This window comes from Aspergillus saccharolyticus (genome assembly GCF_003184585.1).
Source record: "Aspergillus saccharolyticus JOP 1030-1 unplaced genomic scaffold BP01scaffold_13, whole genome shotgun sequence".
Taxonomy (NCBI): Eukaryota; Fungi; Ascomycota; class Eurotiomycetes; order Eurotiales; family Aspergillaceae; genus Aspergillus; species Aspergillus saccharolyticus.
Genome location: NW_020290623.1, coordinates 102694 through 122369, shown reverse-complemented (window position 1 = coordinate 122369; position 19676 = coordinate 102694). Strand labels below are relative to the sequence as shown.

Genomic DNA, 19676 nt, shown 5'->3' with positions numbered 1-19676 from the left:
GGCTCCGTCTAGGACTATCTGGGTACCTTACTCTAGTGTATTCTTCTTCTTCTTTTTTATTTTTTTTCTTTTTTGGTGCCGCCGGCTTGTTGTGCATGCAGACATTGTGTCATTTTGACGAGAGTGCATATGATGTCGGTAATAGCTTTGGGCTGCTGATAGGTCTTGAGTTGAGTGGAGGGTGCAGATGTATCAGCCGAATGGGGCCGGTAGAGGTCTTTAGGTTGAATTGTTGATGTTAGCTAGTGTCTTCAAATTTGCTTTTTGCTGCTCCTGCATGTCTACAGGATTGTGCTTGATCCCTCAATTATTGAGTGCTCCTGGGGTTAATTTTTTGGGTTCTATGGGCTGCTTGTTCACTAGTAGTGGCTGCAGAGACACTGATGTCAGGGCTTTACTTGGCTGTTCCAAGTGCGAGATGTGATTGCAGCGGTTCCAGGCTGTCGCCTAGAGCTGTGAGAATCCTTTCTATTCTAGTCTGCCCTTGGCCCATCTACTGTGTTTACTTTTGTTCTTGGCAGCACTTCAGACCGAAGCTCCGCCGCTCCGCCGCTTACTAACGGTTGCGTATGGTTGCAAGGACTCAATTGACATGAAGCTACTGGCATTATGCTGCACTCCTCACTCCAGCCACTAATTACGGCAGCATGCTACCTAGAATTCGAGGCTATATGATATTTACTCGTGTCTCGTCTTATAATCACATTCTCGAGTCTCAACCTCAGGTGCCTGATTGAATATATATTCCCTGATGGTCAGCCAATGAGAACGGACTTATCTGCGGTGCAAACCATGCAAAGTGGGCTCTTTGACTTTTTTTGCCCGCAATATGGAGATTTTTCCCCCGCCGCCTTCAGATCGGGTGCGTGTGAGACCAAGTCGAACGCACCCCCCGACTCCAGACACGGGCGTCTTTCTTACAGGATCTTCATTGCTCCCCTTTCCTCAACCCGTGTAGAAGCACACAGTCATTATGGACTCCACACCTGCACAAGAGCAAGTGCCAACGCACGACAGTGCCGACACCGCCCAGGAACCCCCCTCTAAGAAGGTCAAACTGGACGATGCGCCGAGCACCAGTGCACCAGCGCCTGCTGAAGTCGACCCGCGGCTGAAGGGAGTCGCTCCGATCAAGGCTGAGTATGCGATACCCGCGCGCAACACCATGCGCTAAGCTACGTATAAGTTCACCGACCGATGACTGACCTGCAATCCCAACGCTTTCAGGTACCTCCTCCCGCGATCCGACCGAAGCCAGCCCAGCCCCGAGCAAGAGAACCAGGACGATGCCGCTGAAGCCGCCCACCACGACGGCCGCAACAACAACAATAACGGCGAGATGAAGGCCCACCAGTACCAGCAGAAGAAGAACAAGAAGAAGACCGGCCAGAACACCAACCGGACCTTCGGCCGGTCGGAGGATGCAAAGGGCCTCTGTCCGAGCCGCATGTTCCACCCCGAGTTTTCGCCCGCCGAGTGCAGCTTCGGCGAGAAGTGCCGCTACGAGCACGATCTGCGCACCTATCTCAAGGAGCACAAGCGCGAGGATCTGACGACGATGGGTGGCGTGTGTCCCGTGTGGGATGTGCACGGCAAGTGCTTCTCCGGCTGGAAGTGTCGGTTTGTCGGCTCGCATTCCCGCGAGCGCGAGACGGAGGATGGGAGGAAGGAGTTGGTTCTCATCGAGGATGAGGAGCGCAAGAAGAAGGTGCAGCGGTTGGTCCCTGAGGCGTCCGAGGAGGGCGTGCTGAATATCGCTGCCATGGATGATAAGCTAGCATTGGCGCGGAAGAAAAAGCACCTCCCCAAGGCCGAGGCATATAGCAATTGGTTGGAGAAGACGAATAAGGCTATCGAGAAGGATCTTCACAAGCGCGATCGGGTCGGCACCACCGAGGTGCAGGATGGCCCCGTGGACAATAAGGAAGAGCAGGAGGACAACCGCGCCGCCTATGTTGAGCCCCCATTGCTGCCCTCCGAGAAGCGCAGGCTCTACTTCGGTCCTGAGACTCCGGCTCTGGCTCCCTTGACGACCCAGGGTAACATGCCCTTCCGCAGACTCTGCGTGGAGCTTGGCGCGCAGCTCACCTATTCGGAGATGGCCATGAGCTTGCCCTTGATCCAAGGACAGAAGTCGGAGTGGGCGTTGATGAAGGCGCACGAGTCTGAGATCGCTCCCCCAACTGTCTTTCCTAGCTCGGAGATCGTGCAGGACTATGACAACTCGAAGGATATGAAGTTCGGTGCGCAGATCGCGGCAAACAAGCCCTGGCAGGCATTCAAGGCTACGGAGGCGCTGGCGCAGATGACACCGCACTTACGGCTCGTGGATCTGAACTGCGGCTGCCCGATTGACCTTGTCTTCCGTGAAGGTGCGGGCTCGGCCCTTCTCGAGCATCCCTCCAAGCTCGAGAAGATCATCCGTGGCATGAACACCGTTTCCGGAGAGATACCTGTTACGGTGAAGATCCGTATGGGTACCAAGGACAACTCTCCCAACGCGTTGAAGCTGACCGAGCGCCTTCTGCTCGGAGGTTATGAGTCTCATCTCTTCGGCGGTGGTGGAGCCGGCGCGGCCGCTATCACTCTCCATGGGCGGAGCCGACAGCAGCGGTACACCAAGTCGGCCAACTGGGAGTATATTTCCGAGTGCGCCGCGCTCATCAAGCGGCTGAACGAGAAGCAAGACGAGGTTGCCGACACCATCCGGGAGCCTGATGCTCGCACGCAGCCCAACGGGGGCAAAGTCTGGTTCCTTGGCAACGGCGATTGCTATTCTCACATTTCCTATGATGAATATATCAACAACGCTGGTGTCGACACTGTCATGATTGGCCGCGGTGCTCTGATTAAGCCCTGGCTGTACGAGGAGATTCAGGCCGGCCAGTATCTTGATAAGTCCTCGAGTGAGCGTCTGTCCTACATCGAAAAGTTTGCCAAATATGGTCTCGAGACCTGGGGCTCGGACGAGCATGGCGTCGGCACAACCAGACGCTTCTTGCTCGAATGGCTGAGCTTTGCCCGCCGCTACGTGCCGCTTGGTCTGCTCGAGTATCTTCCCCCTCAGATCAACGACAGACCCCCGGCTTTCCGGGGCCGAGATGATATGGAGTCTCTGATGGCGAGTACCAACTACAAGGATTGGATCAAGATCACGTAAGTGTTTCCGTGGTGGCTGTCAAGCTCGAGGTAACTTTAATTATACTAACATCCATATTACTCTCTCTAGGGAGATGTTCCTCGGACCTGCTCACAAGGACTTCAAGTTCGAGCCCAAGCACAAGTCCAACTCGTACGATGAAGCAGAGGGTTAAAAAGGAAACTCCATAGCGTATAGACTAGACCTGGGGTCAAAAAGTGAACAGCATGTACATACCACAATTTTAGCCGGTTTCAATCGAAGTTTAAGGGCCACACAAGGCCAACCCAACAACTATGACGCACTTGGCGCGGCACTACCGTATCCAGCGGCGCCGGGGCTGATCACGTGCATCAGATCAGCTCCGGGCGGTGATGACGTCTGTCCCTCACCAGAAAACTGCAAAAAGACCACCTCATCCCCCGTACACACAACTCGCAACACCCAATCTTCTTCTTCTTTTAGGCATCGACCAATTGGTGACTATATTAAGGGTCTTCTTCCCGGCTCTTCGTGCAATAATTTGTCTTTGAGCGCTCGGAGTATAAAAATCGCTCCGATAGCTTCTGTGCTTGCATCTCAACTACCTATCGCACCTTCACCCCTCGATCGAGCAAGCTTAAGCTAAGCGCCTAGCAACATCGATTTACATTAAACCATAGCCACTCGTCTGCTTTACCAACCTATTCAAAATGACTCTCTACTACAGTCTTGTAAGTGCTGCTGTTCCTGTCACGCTCCCGGGAGACACTCCGCGAGCTCAGGCGAATGCTGCAGCCTGCAGCCTGCAATTCCCCCCTGGGCTACGGAACCGGGAGACCAAAGTTCCTGCGGCGGATGTTGACGGGATGTATGTAGGTCTTCTGCCTTTTGGTATTTGAGATGGCGGTCTTCATGGGCCTCATCGTCCCTCTTCCGTTCACGGTCAAGAGGAAGCTCTTCGCCTTCATCTCAGAAAGTCCTATAGTGGCCAAATTACAATATGGGCTGAAGGTATGTGCCCCTAGTGCCACAGGCCCCTTCCACCTCTCGCACCGCACCCTCTGGATGTGCACTAATCTCCCGCCCGCAGATAACATTTATTTTCATCCTCATTCTTTTCATCGACAGCGTCAACCGCGTCTACCGCGTGCAGCTGGAGTTGGCTTCCTTCAAGGAGGGCGGTCCTATGGGGTATGTATCAGAAACAACCCCCCACCCCCACTCCCACTCTGCTATGGCCAGTCGACTAATCTTTTTCGTTTGTTCTCAAATCCAGAGCTGCCGCCCTTGGCACCGACCGCATGGAAGTCCAGGCCCGCAAGTTCTACTCGCAGCGCAACATGTATCTTTGCGGCTTCACTCTCTTCCTGTCTCTCATCCTCAACCGCACCTACACCATGATCCTGGAGGTTCTCCGCCTGGAGGACCGCGTCAAGCTCCTCGAGGGCGACAAGCGCGCCGGCGGCAAGGACTCCGCTCGGATCGCCCAGGCCGGCGACGTCGGCGAGATCGGCCGTCTCAAGCAGGAGCTCGAGGCCAGGGACCGCGACATCGAGACCCTGAAGAAGCAGTGCGAGGGTCTCACTGCCGAGTACCACAAGCTGGGTGACCAGGTCTCTGGCACCAAGGATGCCGCTCCCAAGAAGGATCTGTAAGCGATTGGGATCGTTTGTGCTTCTAATCGGTTGTTTTCGTTGCATCGATGAGCTAGCTAGCCGATTGCGAAGTGCAAGGAATAGAGGAAATGTGAGGGGTTGGAAATCAGAGATGTGGGGAGTATCAGCGGGGAAATGGGGAGAGCGGGGGGCGCCGGGGGGTGGATTTTGGTATGCACAATCCAAAGCAGAGATCGACTCAACGGTTTCTTATCTTGGCATGTTCTGTCTGACTCAGAGAGTCATTCCCAATTATTTTATTCCGCTTTTTTGCGAGTAATCATAGGGATTTGAAGTATGGGGGCCTGCGCTGAGCAGCGTTGCATTGTATCCGTAAAGTCATCATTGTATTGGTCTCCCGGGGCTTCTTGCTGAAGAGTTTCCTGTGAGCATCAGTCAGATTAGTCCAGATCCGTAGGGAGACAGACAGGGATCAAAGGAATCCCGTATTGACATGACTGCAATCCCTTCTGAGGTCTTGATAACCTAGAACGTAAATCCCTCGTAGATTGTTTCAGGTTCTCTTGAGCTGAACCTCTGCGAAGGACCAATCCAGAGTCCAAATCGGGCACGTGCATCTGTTTTGTGACTACAACCTTATTTAAAGATTTTACTAGAATTACTACAGTAGCGGCAGATACAATCCAGCTACAGATACAAGTCTGATGCTCCAAACGGAAAACTCATTTCCTCAGTCACTTTCATTTGGGGTCGAATGATCGAAGTACATAGTTTCGAAGGAAAGCAAATACAAAACGGGAAAGTAAGCAACTTGAAGCAAGCAGATGGCCAGGCAGTCAGGTAGGCAGAAGGACTAAGAAGAACAGAGACAGCCGTTCACCCTGAAAAAGCGCCCCGTTGCGTCCCAAGTGAAACGAAGGGAGGAATCGACGAATGAAAACAAGGGAGATATCAGAGTAGGAGAGAGTGAAGAAGACTTGACACCAGCCATCAAGGGCATTTATCTTCCCCCAGATGAAATAGTTACGTACGTCACGAGAACAAGGGACCACGGTTTGAATGCATGAGAATGGACAAATTATTCAGAAAAGTCTGGTTTGCTCATAAAAGGGTCTGAGATCATAAATGGTTTTCTACATCACAGAGATGATAACAGAAATAAGTGAAGCACGGGGGAATTAGAGGGAGCAGCATGACGGAAAATGCATAAAACACCTTAGTCCAAGGGCGGCAGGATGACCCCGTATACCGAGATCACCATTCAAATTCGCCTTGGCCTTTATGGAAAACATATCTGCTAGCGGTTAGTCGAGATCAACCTTCCAACGGAATCTGAAACTTACTCTTTGCCTCCCGTGGTCAGGATACCGTCCTTCAGCGTACACTTCCACTTGTTCTTTACTCTTTGCACTTTGTCGTAGGTGCAAAGCATGACTTGCCCCATGGACTCATCCCCGTCGTGCTCTTCGGCAACAAGGTCATCCGGGTCATCGAGATCAGAGTTGATGGCATCTTCATCATCCTCTTCCCTTTCATCGTCACCACCTGGCCCGTCAAACTGGGCCTTGGGAACAGCCGAAGGTTGCGCTTCCGTTGCGCTTAGTTGATTGAGTGAGAGGCCACGTGCTGAGGTGGTCTGACGTTCTTCCAAGGGTACCATCAGGCCTCCACCCTCAAACTGGATCATGCGTTGTTGGATGTGTTCTCGCAACAGACGATCGCCCTCTCCGTTCTGACGTTGTGCGGCTTCACGCCGGCGGGCGACTTCTGCCTTCCAGTCGGAAAGCGCGTCTCCGGCACCATCGGTTTGAGCATTCCCTAGGGAAGGGCGGGGAGCAGGTGAGTAGCCCGGCTCTTGCTTGATCTGAGGCGCCTGGCCATTGGGAATATGCTGCATGTTGGGTGGGCGTGGCTGGCCCGGCATACCCATGGCTGCCTGCGACTGAGCCTGCAACTGGCTGACCGAGTTGGCAGCCGCCGCTCCATAGCGTTGACGAAGCATGTCAGCGGCCCGTTGCTGAGCAGATTGAGGGGTCGAACCACTTGGTGGCATCATGTTATTGTTGTTCATGGGCATCATTCCTGGCTGATTGTTGACCCCAGGCTCCGTCTTGATCGGTGGAAGGTGCCCCATTGGCTGAGGGGGTACACCTACCGGGGCGGGAGCTTGCATGGGGGGAACCGTGTTGGGCATGGATTGCGGCATGGGTTGCTGCGGAGGAGGAACATGTTGTTGGGATGGATGAGGGGATGGAGCAGGTCGAGGGGCGTTAGAGGGGACAGTGGTAGTGGGAGGGAGTATTTGTTGCTGGGTTTGGCTGGGAGGGGCTTGTTGCGGTGGTGGGGGATCCCAAGGGAAATGAGCGACGCCCAACGAAGATAGCTTCTTTTGCCAGCTCTGTGGAAGATAATGTTAGCGGGGTGAAGAGAATTTCGGATATAGATATGATGACAGCAATATAGAGCCAGATCAGAGCCAGCAAAGACAACACGACAAGGATCACGAAGGATGAGGGGGAATTTGGGGTAAAGGGCAGTAGCAGTAGTAATGGGGGGCAGGGAATGCGGAGGGTGTTTGAAGGTCTTGGCAGACTAGAGCGACGGGCGGGTAAAAGCGGCGCGGTATAAAAAGAGACTCAAAAGCCAGCAGTTTCCCCCCAGCCGCTCACCCGTTGCTTTCCTGCACCTCCTCTCGGGCCCCGCTTAGGAACCTCCTCCCATCCCGGCCCCCCTCTCGTGTGCATCCATCATGTTCCATCAAAAGCTATCCATCCAGAAAGAAAAACTGTGACTGATAATTTTACTCACCTTGCGCAGATCTAAAAGCGTCTGTTGATCCACTCCACTTTCTTCAAAGTCCACCTGGGAGCCATCGCAAACCTCCTGGATGACACGATCGAACACCGTACCCTGTTGCCGCATGTCAGCCAATGACCTCAACAAAAGAGAGATGTCACTGTGGAATATTGCGGCCGTTGAAGTCACCATGCTCAAGAGAGCTCACAAGCCAGGTATGGGTAGACCGGACGAGTACTCACCACCTGCTGGTTTGACATGGTCGCTGCGGCAGGACCTCGCAGAGGATCCTTGTCTGGTTTAAGTGAACGGAGAAGAGTAGGAAAAGAATGAGGTGATGCTAAGAGATGGAGAACAAGTGATGTGGGATTCTAGATACCACGACAGTAAGGCGTGGACGAGTGAGCTTATCAAAGGTAAAGCGTCGCAGTCGCAGGAGTGGTCGTCCGCCAAGGGCTCATGCGACAATCGAAACGCCAACGGCCGCTACAGTAACACGCTTTCTCTGAAGTTGTACTATTTCGTAAGAGCACTGAATGCCTGGTAAGAGCCTGCAGAATTGTAGGAAACCAAACACAGAGAGGGGTGGGTGGATTAAGAAAGGATCGGGCGGTGACAGGGCCAGATCGAAGAGCCAGAGGGATGTGGTTGAGGTGAAAGTCGCTCTCCCCGGGCGAAATCCGCCTCTCTTCCCGCCTGCTTAGTCACTCCTCCGCTAGTCCCTGAAAGGATATCCGGGGGGGTGGACTTCATTCACTTTCTTAACAATCATCGCCACTAACTTATTAGTTGGATATATGCTCGCGTTAGCACACTGTTGCATTCTATACTGTCGTACGGCTCACTTTGTCTTCAACACTCGCTCTTTAGCATTCTATGCACAATGAATCAACCATGATTAAGCTCTTACCTGATTCTCTATCTAGATTAATCCAGTGGATAGGCCCACCATATACTTGTTCGCGGCGGGCTTTACCGGGTTGGGCAAAGTTGGAGAACGGGCTGGCGGAGCCGCCAGCCATATTGGGAGAGCTTGCTCTCTCACCCTCTCCACCTTCCATCACTGCTCCTTATCGCAATGCTTCCACAAGGTCGAGTACTGCTGCAGAAGTACGCCATCATCGACATGCATAACGGAGCTGCCGACCCATCCATACAATGTCTCCCTTGAAACGAAAGCATGATGCAGTGCCTCATACCATGGTGCAGCGATGGACGTCGCAGCCACGGCTTTCATGTCAGAATTGCCGTCAAAAGAAATGGCGATGTGATCGCAAACACCCTTGCAACAATTGCAAGCTCCGGAAAACACACTGCCAGTATCTCTCCGGTACTGAGTCTCAAGCTCTATCCATTGAGCCAGGACGTTATGATCCGGTCAGCAATTCGCCTGCTGCTGCTACAAATACGCCGCTTGCTACATCTCATGCAGAGAGTATTACAGTATCGTCACCTCAATCTAATACAAATGAGTCTACCGGTCTACTAGACCGAATACGTAGGCTAGAGGAGGCGGTCTTCGGCCAAGCGGCACCAATACAACAAACGAATAGGGATGACCAAGGCGCATCCTTGTCCGCCGTACCTTCACAACATCAACAAAGATTGATCTCATCTGGAACCAATATAATGGCCACTGGCTCTGTCACAAAAGATGTATGTACAGCTCGGCAAACACACAAAACAGCTGCTAAACTGCCGCTGCGTGCAGTATGTAAGAGGCAAACGTGGAACTCCATTCGCCAAGCTATCTCTTTCATCAGTACGGAAACACATTGATGAGTTCGACGACTGCATGCAAGACCCCAAGTGCATCTTCGAATGTCTTCCACCGATTGAGCAAGCAAGGTTACTTTTTGATCGGTTCGTTCGAGCTATCCAACCAAGTCTTGGTATTCTACACATCCCATCTGTTCGGGTTTTGATGGAGGAAACCTATCGCGACACATCCGAAGGCAAAGAACCGAATTTCACGGTTCTCATTCTGCTTCTCGCTATCTATGCTGGGGGCACTATTGTCGCGACACCCGAGCTTCTCGAAAGTCTCGAGGCAACGGAAGAGAAGTCTAGGACTGCTTTCGCCACTTTTATGCGTCTTGCCATAACCATGTTAGATCATCCAAAGCGACCTATAGCCCCGTCAACGGTGGCTCTTCTCGCCATAACCATTTTATCTCACATTCTGACACATGCAGATGGATTTCACGATAACATTCAAGCTCTCCGTATGCGCGCAATATTCATGGCACGGTCGATGCAGATTCATCGCTTGGATTCCGCAAAAGTGTGGAAGAGAGGAAGCGCACACAGTATGAAGTCGTCGAAATCGAAGTTCAACGACGGATATGGTGGCATATCGTAGCATCAGACTGGTAAATCTATCCTAATCCCTTCTTGTATCCTTGTCATTAACGGTCATCCAGGATAGTTTCACTCACTCAAGGGCCACAAGAAGGGTCATACCTTCTACACCCAAACCACATGAGAGTCAATTATCCAAGCAATATCGATGACGAGACCTTGGCGACTAGTGCGCTAGACTACAGTCTACCACTTAGCACTCCGACATCCATGTCTGTCTTTATCTTGCGGGTTCATTTTGCCGATGTCTGCCGGCAGATTGTTGACGCTTTCGCTTCTATGTACCTGGGAGACAGCGAGCTGCCTGACTATGAAGTGGTTTTAGATCTTGACCGCAAGTTACATAACGTCTTGGAATCCATGCCATATTTCCTCCGGCTAGATCCTGAAAGTGTACAGCGGAGTCGCGGGATTATAAAGGAACGACCATACCTTGCCTGGCAACGCACCGTCGGCCATCTAGGCGTATATGCTCGCATCTGCCGCCTCCACCGTCCATATCACCGCGAAGCCTCGATAAACTCCAAGTTTGCCTACTCTCGTCAGACATGTCTTCGCTTCGCCCAGCACATACTCGATCTCCGTCGCACGCTGGACGAAGCTGGTTCTTCCGTTAGTCTTAAACCCTCCAATTATTGGATGGTGATGCAACATGTTTTTCTCGCCGCAATGGTCCTGGCCACTGATGTCTCGATGAACCCAAGAAGTCCCGGTGCACAGAGCAGGAAACAAGAGGTTTTGGAAGCGTGCAAGATGCTAGAGCAATCGCAGCGCCTGTCAACGAGGCTGACGGAGGCTATCCAGAGAAATACTCAGACTTTATTGTCTATTCTTCAGAGCACACAGAAGGAGCAACCACCTCCTTCACAAGCCCATACTGGAGTGATGGCTCATGCTGTGCCGACGCATCCAGCCAACGCAGACAATACGTGTCTTGGTTCAATCTCGCAAAGAGACATGAGCAGGAGGGTGAGCGCTGCAGGAGCGAGTGAGCAACAGCCCCACTCCCCCAACAATCACATGAGCACAGGGAATGACTCCATGGCTTGGGATGGTGCTTCTACAAATCCCCCCGGGGAGGAAAGCTGGGGTCAGTTGTGGTCTGACCTGTTCACCGTGGCCCCGGCAATTGATGATATACATTGGGATCTCTTGTTGAATGACTGGGATATGTCTATTAATTCAGGCTTTTGATAATTTTGGCAGACTACCTCTTCATGTGTGAGGAACTCTAGCCCTGCTCTCCCCACGTCTTTCTCACTTCTCCATGGCCAAACACGTGGCCACACATACCCTGTTACGGACGTTTACAATCAACGGAAATTTCGGCTTTCATGCCCACAAAGGCTCAAGAAATACCAGCCACAAATTAGAACTCGTGGTTTCTTTGGGAAATCTGGACATGATGAATGGAGCGAAGTTCTGTTAGTTTCTACTTTCGTGAATGATGAACTGTACGTGCGTTGCCTAGTATAATCTGAGATAGGAGTGTAGGAGGGGAAGTGATCAGGAAAACCTATCACCAGAATCCTCCCTTAATAGTAACACATATTTGGCAACAGCCAACAGATGGAGTAGCCTAAAACATTCTGGAGGAAGCTAGCCTGATATATACTCAGATTGGGTTGGTTAGGCATTGCAGGGCTGAGACGGAACTGTATCAGGGCCCTTGTCAGCTTCTTTTTTTTTTTTTTTCTCAATGATGCATCGAAATTCGCCGACGCTTGTGGGGTGATGACTGGAGGTCAGGATTGCCTAGAGGTGGTGGCCCTACTGTGCTCAGCATTGCTTGTACGCCTTGTCTCTTACATTCGTTATCTTTTCTACTCCTTGTCTCTTTTGCTGATCGTCCCTTGTGCTTTAAATTAGATCCTGAAGCTACTAAGACCTACACGAGGTCTGTAAGGCTTGTGGGTGATCCTATTAAAGCTATTGACGCCTTTGAGCCTGTTAAGGCTGGTGAAAGGATTTCTGGAAGCTATTTAGGCTTATAAGTTTTAACCAATCAATCCATGGGCTCATTCGGTAAGCAGAACCGAGTACCTATATTCAATGCAGCTGTTTCCTTGTTTTTCTCGGCTTACGATCATGATACTCAGCACTACGTGCCACGCTACTAGTACCATAGTCGTAGGTTAAACAGCGCTTATAGTTGAAACAAATATCGTCATTAGTTATCACAATGTTGCTATCGGTTTCCAATCTATACAAGAACCACGAACACAACAGACCTGACTGTCAATCTAGATCACAGCGCCCTACCATATCCCATCCTTCCGTAGAACTCCAAGACTCCGCTGACTCTCCGCTGTACAAACAAATTCCCAAGAAGCACGTGGTATCGAGACAAACGCCGGTCTACGATAGAAAATGAAAAACGCAACATATAAAAAAGGAGGAAAGGTCCAAACGGATCTACCGGATAGTCATGGACTTGGTCATCTGCGCCTTGCTGCCAACACCACCTTCGCGGGACGCCGCGGCGCTGGTTCCAGGTTTGCGCTCGAAGATCTTCCAGAACTTCAAACTCTCGTCAGCGGCAGCGGTGGCCAGAAGCTGACCGTCGGGGCTCAAGCAACTGTGCAGGACACGGGTCTCGTGCGCAGGAATCTCCACGTTCCGGACCAAAGTCGGGTAGCTCCAGATGCTGAGGGAGTTATCGGGGAAACCGCTAGAGCTGACAATCTCGCGGTAGTGGTTGCTCCACCGCAAGCTCGTGACTTGAGAGCCGGTGTCAATGCTGTTGGTACGCGCACCGGTGGTGGTGTTCCAGAAGTGGATGTGGCGGTCGTAGGAGCCACCGCCAGTGGCAAGCAGGTTCAATTGCCAGGGGCACCAACTGAGAGCCTTGACGGCGGCGCGGTGGTTGGTCTTGGTGAACTTGGGCGCGCTGAGGGAACGAGCGTCCCAGATGTTGACCAGGTTGTCGTTACCTCCCGTCGCGAGCTGGGCACCGTCGGGTCTCCACTCCAATCCACAGACCTCCGAGGTGTGCGAGACCAGCTCGGCAACCTTGTGCTGGGCGATGCGGACATCGTGGTTGAAGACCAGCCCGCTGCGTGCGCCGGTGGATAGGGTGTGCTTGGACCATCCCATGACGCCAACACGCGAGTCGTGGCCGAACATGCTGCGAAGCTTGGTTCCTTCCTCGACATCCCAGATCTGGACCTCACCAGTACCCAGGCCGACACCGACATACGCACCATCTCCGCTCCACTTGACACTGCTCACATAGGTATCAGAGGGAGCCTCCAGCAAGCAGCTGACAGTTCCAGAGTCGGCAGACCAGACGTAAACGTTACGCTCCAGGCCGATAGCAACCTGATTACCGGAGCTCCAGTCCAGAAGATTGAGGTAGTAATCATCCAGCAGACCAGGAGCGTCTAGGACACGCTCAGGGGCAGTCTGTACCCTTCTGCGGAATTGAGCGGACTGAGACTTGGCAGACTTGAGAGGACGGTTGTATTGAGCGCGCAGGTCAATAGGCTTAGAGGATTCAGGAGGAGGTGGCTTGAAAGCCAGAATGCGAGTGTTTAAATTCACTCCGCAAGCGTCCGCCAGCGATGATTCGTAGGCAACAGCATCAGGTGCGGGCTTAGTGTAGGACGTCGTAGACTCGCTATCATCGATTCCAAGGCTCTCGAGCGCAGCGGTAAGGTCTTCCTCGCTTCCACGGCCCCCAATATCAAAAGCGCTCGCAGCATTCGCCAGAACGGATGATCCCTCGCTGCTTGTGCTCTTGGGACGCTGACTCTCCTCGGGCTTGGCTGTTCCAGCAGTCACAAGTCCTTCACTAGCTGTGCGGTTGGGAATGAATCTGTCACCAGCGTTGTGTGCAATACGCACAGTGGTCTTTCCCGACCTCGTCGTTCGTGTCGTCCGGATCTCCTCTTTCCGAGCAACCTTCTCCCTGGTAACTTCCTTCCGAGCAACTTCCTTGCGTAGTCGCTCCTTGGAGGGGGTCTGTGACGATGGAGGACCAGTACCCGTCAAAGACCACTCGGAAACTCCTAGCTCAAGGTGCTTCGGGGACTTGCGAGAACGATTGCGGGCAATGTTGGATTTAGGAGACTCCCGGTAGCTGCGGGCGGTAGAAAGGTTGGATTTGGGAGATTCGCGGTACTTGCGCGCCGGCTTCGACACAGACTTGGCAAAGTAGGAGGAAAGATTACCGCCATAGACAGACTTGCCGAATTCTTTGCCTGTCTCCCCATTTCCGCATTGAGGAGTGAAGGGGGAGGAGTGGTTCGATGCCACACTGTCGCGTCTGCGGGGGGACGGCGTCAGAGGCATGCGACCACCGGCAGTCTTCGTGGAAAAGATCCCATGATGAGTCTTCACGGGAGTAGATACGGTAGGAGTAGCCATGTTGGTATATAACTATCGTGCGAAGAATGGGATAAAGGCCAGGTCTTCAAGCTGCGACAAAGATGCCAAATCCAGTTGAACACTGGCTTGGACTGGGAGGCTGAAGACGTCCAAAGTGAAAATGCAGGATAGAATGCAGCAGAATATATAGCAGATAGCAGATAGAGCAGAAGAGCAGCAGAACAGGATGTGGAAGAGCGAAGTGAATGGAGAGAGTTATCGGGGGGGGAACCAGGGGAGAGGAATAAATAAAGCGTATAGATCTGCTTTCCCATGGCAACCGCTGGTTACTGGAGGTACGACTGTGCTAGTCCCTATTAGGCATGGCAGCCACCTGACATGCGGCTGATCCCAATCAGGCATCGATCGGTCTTGGCGGTCAGCGTCAACTTTTTCCCTCTCGGAACCTTCCGTTCGCATCCATCAGGATGAATTTCCTTTGACACTCTCTGCAACTGATCAAGGATGAGATATCCATCACATCCACTTGAGTTGACACCTATCTAGCACTCACCTATTAAACTGCTGCAAATCGGCGATTCTGTCTCTTACCAGGTACCCCCCTCCTTATCCGCCCGAGGTCTCCTATCCTTATCGGAGCCCTGATGGCGCGGCAACCGTCCTCCACTATCGCTCGGAATAGTAACGCTTCTTCCCCCTCCGGTGACCCACTGCTCTGGTCACAACCTGCAAGCCAGATGGCTGCGCATTCATCCAACTCGCAAAGATCGCAGAATACCTTCCTCATGCCTCCTAGTCCGGATGGTAGTAGTGGTCGCCGCGGGAGCGCGGACTACCGCCCGAGCATCCGCAAGGCACAGGGCCATGTGCCGGCATGCCTGGTCAATGCTTCGGTGACGTATTGCAATAATGACCAGATCTACGCTTTTGGCGGTTTTGACCAGTACACCGATGAAGGTGGTTACTTCCGTCCATGATCGCATGATGGAGTCTCCATAGTTACTGACCGCTTGATCTGACTAAACTAGTCTACAACCATGTTCTCCGCCTGAATTTGAACACGTTTCGCTGGGAATTGGTCGATAATTATGGCGATATTCCCGGCGTCCGCATGGGTTAGCTTTCCTGCTCTCCGCTGCATGTTTGACCTCCACGGCAGTACATACTTATGTTCTCTCGTCATAAACAGGCCATACGGCAACCCTGTACCAAGGTGACAAGTTGATTGTTTTCGGTGGGGAAAATGAGCACCGCGAATACCTCTCCGATGTTGTCATTCTCGATATCCCCACCTCGACCTGGAACCAGCCGGAGATCCGTGGACCTATCCCGCGAGGCAGGGCTCGCCATGCTGCTGTGATTCATGACGAGAAGCTCTTTATTATTGGAGGTGTGACCGGAGAGAATAGCGTCATTCTCGACGAACTCTGCTACTTGGACCTGAAAACCTGGACCTGGTCTCGCATATGGGCGTTCACTGCCCGCTTTGACCATATTGCCTGGGTCTGGGGCGGCCGTCTCTGGATCTTTGGAGGTCTGGACCCCAACATGGAACGGACAACGGATATCTGGTGGCTGGACCTCAAAGACATCCAATCCCTTGGAATGGCGACATCGCAAGGTACCGTGGACTCCCCAACGCCCGCCAACACGATGACTTACAGCCCAGACACTGTGTTTAGTAGCCCTTCGCAGCAGCTTGCCGGCCGGTCGAGCAGCTATGCGGCAAACTCCGGCAGCGTGCAGATTCGGACCCAGTCCAGGACCTCGACTCGACGAAAGCCAAATGCTCCAGGAGCCGTTTCGTGTCTGCGATTCCAGTCTGGTCCCCATGTCCCCGCCCTTTTCTCCGGAACCCATTTTCAGTCCTACGCATCCGGTGTTCTGCTAGACCTCATCACCCCGTCCGAGACCGTCCGTACGTATGAATGCAATTTATCCTCCTTGGAACTGGATTCCCTACGCTGGCAGCGGCTCGCCGATGGCCAAGAGATTTTCAAGCCCGGGTATCGATGGCACTACTGCACAGTCAATGCCAGTGGGACCAAAGCCTGGCTGCTTGGTTGTAGCCTCGACGCAGGAGCTACCCCGGGGACAAGCGATGAGAACCACATGAGTGAAGTGCTTTGCATTGATCTAGAAAGATACGGTCTTTTGGGCAACGAAATGGCCACCTTCTCGCCCAATCCGAGCAGAACGCAAATGGATGAGCAGACGGGTTTGATGCCTTTATCTGGTATAGGGCAAGATCTAGCCGCCGTGTTCGATCAACCACCCGAGTCTGGTAGTGGAGCTGACTTTGTAATCACTGCTAACCCTGATGACGATTTTACAGCGGATGATGCTTCAGAAGACACTGGTCCACAGTCCGGACCTGCGTTCCTCTCGCCCAACGCGGCCACGTCTCCGCCCATCCATGTGCACCGGATCATCTTGCAGCTGCGATGGCCGCACTTCAAGAGACTCTACTCCGCCCAGATGGCGGAGTATCACTCGAAGCGGATGCACATCCCTGAGCCCTATTCGGTCGTCCGGGCCTTCATCTACTACTTATATACTGATAGTATTGCGGGTCACCCGGAATACTGCTCGGACATCATTGACGTAGCCGGCATGCTGGTTATGGCTAATCTGTATGACATGCCCAAGTTGCGTCTGTTGTGTGTCAACCGCTTGAGCCGGGAGCTTGATGTGGAGAATGCAGCGATCATCTGGGAGCGCGCGGGGCGGACGAACGAGTCATGGCTGATGCGGCGTGCCGCTCAATTCTGCCTCAGCCATTGGGGTCGTGTCGTGCGCACTGACGGGTTCAAGTCTCTTAGCCGACAGAGTATCATCGATCTCTGCGAAGTGGTGGATATGGAGGGTCGCATTGTCGCGGGGCCGGAGTTGGAGCTGGTTGGATCGCTGGGTGAGGGGCTACACAAGGGTCTGAAGCCGACTCATGGGTTGGGCGGGGGAGCTACTGACAATGTGGATGACTTTGACGGGGATGAAATGGATGGAATGGAGATTCTTTAAACTGCGTTTGGGACAGGTGAGGCGCTGCGGTTGGGGATTCTATTTCTGTGACGTTTTTTCGTGATTCATTTAAAGCTATGGCGCTTGTGCTAGGGGTGAGGGAATTGGGCTGGAGGAGCATTTGAGCAGGAGTTTAGACTGAAATTGCATACTATGATTTGATATTCTATACATTGAATCTTAAGTATACAAGTCATGACGCTAAACCCGATGTAGTTCGGGGATCGGTCCGTCTACCCGGGCTTGACCCCGCGTGGCCGAGGGGTTGTGTTCCTTTCGCCAACCTTCATCTTCTTCAAGATAATGCTCTGGTTGGACCGTGACTGAATCCTGCTCATCATTGCGGTCACTTTGACCCCCTCCTCATCAGGTGGTAGATGGTAGGGCAAGCATGGGGTGATCGATCTATAAATACGCTGCAATACCTCGCGCGGGGAACTTGACTTCCCAACACAACCCGCGTTCATTACTTCATCTCTATCATCTACACTACTTGTACAGTACAACTCAGACCGAACTATGGGCTCAGCACCTGCCTCCACCCTTCCCAAGGATTTCCTCTGGGGCTTTGCCACAGCCAGGTACGTTCCCTCATGAACCAACTCCATCATTGTGCTTGCCCAGCTGAAACTAACCGCCCGCCCGCCACGCAGCTACCAGATCGAAGGCGCCGTCACCGAGGACGGCCGCGGCCCGTCCATCTGGGACACCTTCTGCAAGCTCCCCGGCAAGATCGCCGACGGCTCCAGCGGCGAGGTGGCGTGTGACTCGTACCACCGGGGGGACGAGGACATTGCATTGTTGCAGCAATGCGGGGCGAAAGCGTATCGATTTTCGATTTCATGGTGGCTGTCCCTTTCCCCTTTCAACTTTCCAACCTGATCATCATGAGAGAAAAAAAATTAACCATTACTACCCCCGAATAAAGGTCCCGCATCATCCCCCTCGGCGGCCGCAATGACCCCATCAACCAGAAAGGCCTCGACCACTACATCCGGTTCCTTGACGCCCTGCACGCCGCCAATATCACCCCGCTCGTCACCCTCTACCACTGGGACCTACCCGACGCACTCGAGCAGCGGTACGGCGGGCTGCGCAATAAAGACGAGTTCGTGGCGGACTTCACGCACTACGCGCGCACGCTGTTCGCCGCGTTTGGCTCCCGCGTGAAACACTGGATCACCTTCAACGAGCCCTGGTGCAGCGCGGTGCTGGGGTACAACGTCGGGCAGTTTGCGCCGGGCCGCACGAGCGACCGGTCCAAGAGTGCGGTGGGGGATGGGTCGCGCGAGCCGTGGATCGTGGGACATAATCTGTTGGTGGCGCATGGGGCAGCGGTGAAGGTCTATCGGGAGGAGTTTAAGGGGAGGGATGGGGGGGAGATTGGGATTACGTTGAATGGTTAGTTCCCTTTTTTTTTTTTTGGTTGGGGGGGGTGAGATTTGAGGATTCTCTTCTGAGGGCATTGAAGGCATCGAGGGCATCGCATTGTTACTAATTTTTTGAGTACAGGCGACTGGGCCGAACCCTGGGACCCCTCCTCCCCCGCCGACATCGAAGCCTGCACGCGCAAGATCGAATTCGCCATCTCCTGGTTCGCCGACCCCATCTACCACGGCAAGTACCCGGACAGCATGGTGCAGCAGCTCGGCGACCGGCTCCCGCGCTGGACGCCCGAGGAGCTGGCGCTCGTGCACGGCAGCAACGACTTCTACGGGATGAACCACTACTGCGCCAACTACATCAAGGCCAAGACGGGGGAGCCCGACCCCACCGACACCGCCGGCAACCTGGAAATCCTGCTGCAGAACAAAGCCGGCGAGTGGATCGGCCCGGAGACCCAGTCGGCGTGGCTCCGGCCCTGTGCGGCTGGGTTCCGGAAGCTGCTGAAGTGGCTGAGTGACCGCTACGGCCGGCCGAAGATCTATGTGACGGAGAACGGGACCAGCCTGAAGGGGGAGAATGATTTGCCGGTGGAGGAGCTGCTGCGGGATGAGTTTCGCGTGCAGTATTTCCGGGACTATATTGCCGCGATGGCGGATGCGTATACGTTGGATGGGGTGGATGTACGGGCGTATATGGCGTGGAGTTTGATGGAGTAGGTTTTCTTCCTTTTCGGGGGGGGGCGGCAGGGTGTTTTGACTGCTAACTTTTTTGATAGTAACTTCGAGTGGGCGGAGGGGTACGAGACTCGCTTCGGGGTCACGTATGTGGATTATGAGAATGGGCAGAAGCGAATTCCTAAGGAGAGTGCTAAGCAGATTGGGAAGATCTTTGAGCAGTATATCGGGAAGGAGTGATTGCCTTTTTCGTTGACTACTGAACTGAATCGTTGACTCTCTGGCTGGTTGTACATGTGTAGATAAAGCATTATGTGGGAGTGTCAATTCCGATGATCAAGACTGAAGATTGATGCTAAGATGCAGCTTTTG

The 19676-nt window shown here is 53.2% G+C and overlaps 7 protein-coding genes across 7 annotated transcripts; 5 read left to right on the top strand and 2 right to left on the bottom strand.

The window, feature by feature from the left end:
• Window positions 1-865: 865 nt before the first annotated feature.
• Window positions 866-3428, top strand: dus3 (tRNA dihydrouridine synthase DUS3). The gene is made up of 3 exons (XM_025579148.1): window positions 866-1140; window positions 1228-3156; window positions 3230-3428. The coding sequence occupies exons 1-3, from the start codon at window positions 974-976 to the stop codon at window positions 3312-3314; spliced, it is 2181 nt and encodes a 726-aa protein (XP_025431650.1). The 5' UTR covers window positions 866-973; the 3' UTR covers window positions 3315-3428.
• Window positions 3429-3831: 403 nt separating this feature from the next.
• On the top strand, window positions 3832-4776 carry BP01DRAFT_391441 (putative BAP31 domain protein; the record flags this gene model as incomplete). The annotated part of the gene is made up of 4 exons (XM_025578083.1): window positions 3832-3852; window positions 3998-4132; window positions 4212-4312; window positions 4398-4776. 4 exons carry the CDS (start codon window positions 3832-3834, stop codon window positions 4774-4776), a joined length of 636 nt encoding a protein of 211 aa, XP_025431649.1.
• A 1215-nt stretch (window positions 4777-5991) lies between these two features.
• BP01DRAFT_295424 (transcription initiation factor IIA large subunit) lies at window positions 5992-7659 on the bottom strand (the record flags this gene model as incomplete). The annotated part of the gene is made up of 3 exons (XM_025571815.1): window positions 5992-6031; window positions 6081-7135; window positions 7546-7659. 3 exons carry the CDS (start codon window positions 7657-7659, stop codon window positions 5992-5994), a joined length of 1209 nt encoding a protein of 402 aa, XP_025431648.1.
• Window positions 7660-8691: 1032 nt separating this feature from the next.
• On the top strand, window positions 8692-11391 carry BP01DRAFT_415557 (Zn(II)2Cys6 transcription factor; the record flags this gene model as incomplete). Its single annotated transcript, XM_025579147.1, has 4 exons — window positions 8692-9048; window positions 9281-9783; window positions 9819-9905; window positions 9957-11391. 4 exons carry the CDS (start codon window positions 8692-8694, stop codon window positions 11086-11088), a joined length of 2079 nt encoding a protein of 692 aa, XP_025431647.1. The 3' UTR covers window positions 11089-11391.
• Window positions 11392-12088: 697 nt separating this feature from the next.
• On the bottom strand, window positions 12089-14456 carry BP01DRAFT_356284 (WD40 repeat domain-containing protein). Its single transcript, XM_025574909.1, has one exon. The coding sequence runs from the start codon at window positions 14260-14262 to the stop codon at window positions 12310-12312; it is 1953 nt and encodes a 650-aa protein (XP_025431646.1). The 5' UTR covers window positions 14263-14456; the 3' UTR covers window positions 12089-12309.
• Window positions 14457-14694: 238 nt separating this feature from the next.
• On the top strand, window positions 14695-17393 carry BP01DRAFT_356283 (Kelch motif domain protein). The gene is made up of 3 exons (XM_025574908.1): window positions 14695-15180; window positions 15252-15338; window positions 15413-17393. Exons 1-3 carry the CDS (start codon window positions 14868-14870, stop codon window positions 17242-17244), a joined length of 2232 nt encoding a protein of 743 aa, XP_025431645.1. The 5' UTR covers window positions 14695-14867; the 3' UTR covers window positions 17245-17393.
• Window positions 17394-17537: 144 nt separating this feature from the next.
• BP01DRAFT_339559 (glycoside hydrolase family 1 protein) lies at window positions 17538-19664 on the top strand. Its single transcript, XM_025573372.1, has 5 exons — window positions 17538-17825; window positions 17898-18089; window positions 18173-18645; window positions 18757-19342; window positions 19406-19664. Exons 1-5 carry the CDS (start codon window positions 17764-17766, stop codon window positions 19542-19544), a joined length of 1452 nt encoding a protein of 483 aa, XP_025431644.1. The 5' UTR covers window positions 17538-17763; the 3' UTR covers window positions 19545-19664.
• The last annotated feature ends 12 nt before the right edge of the window (window positions 19665-19676 follow it).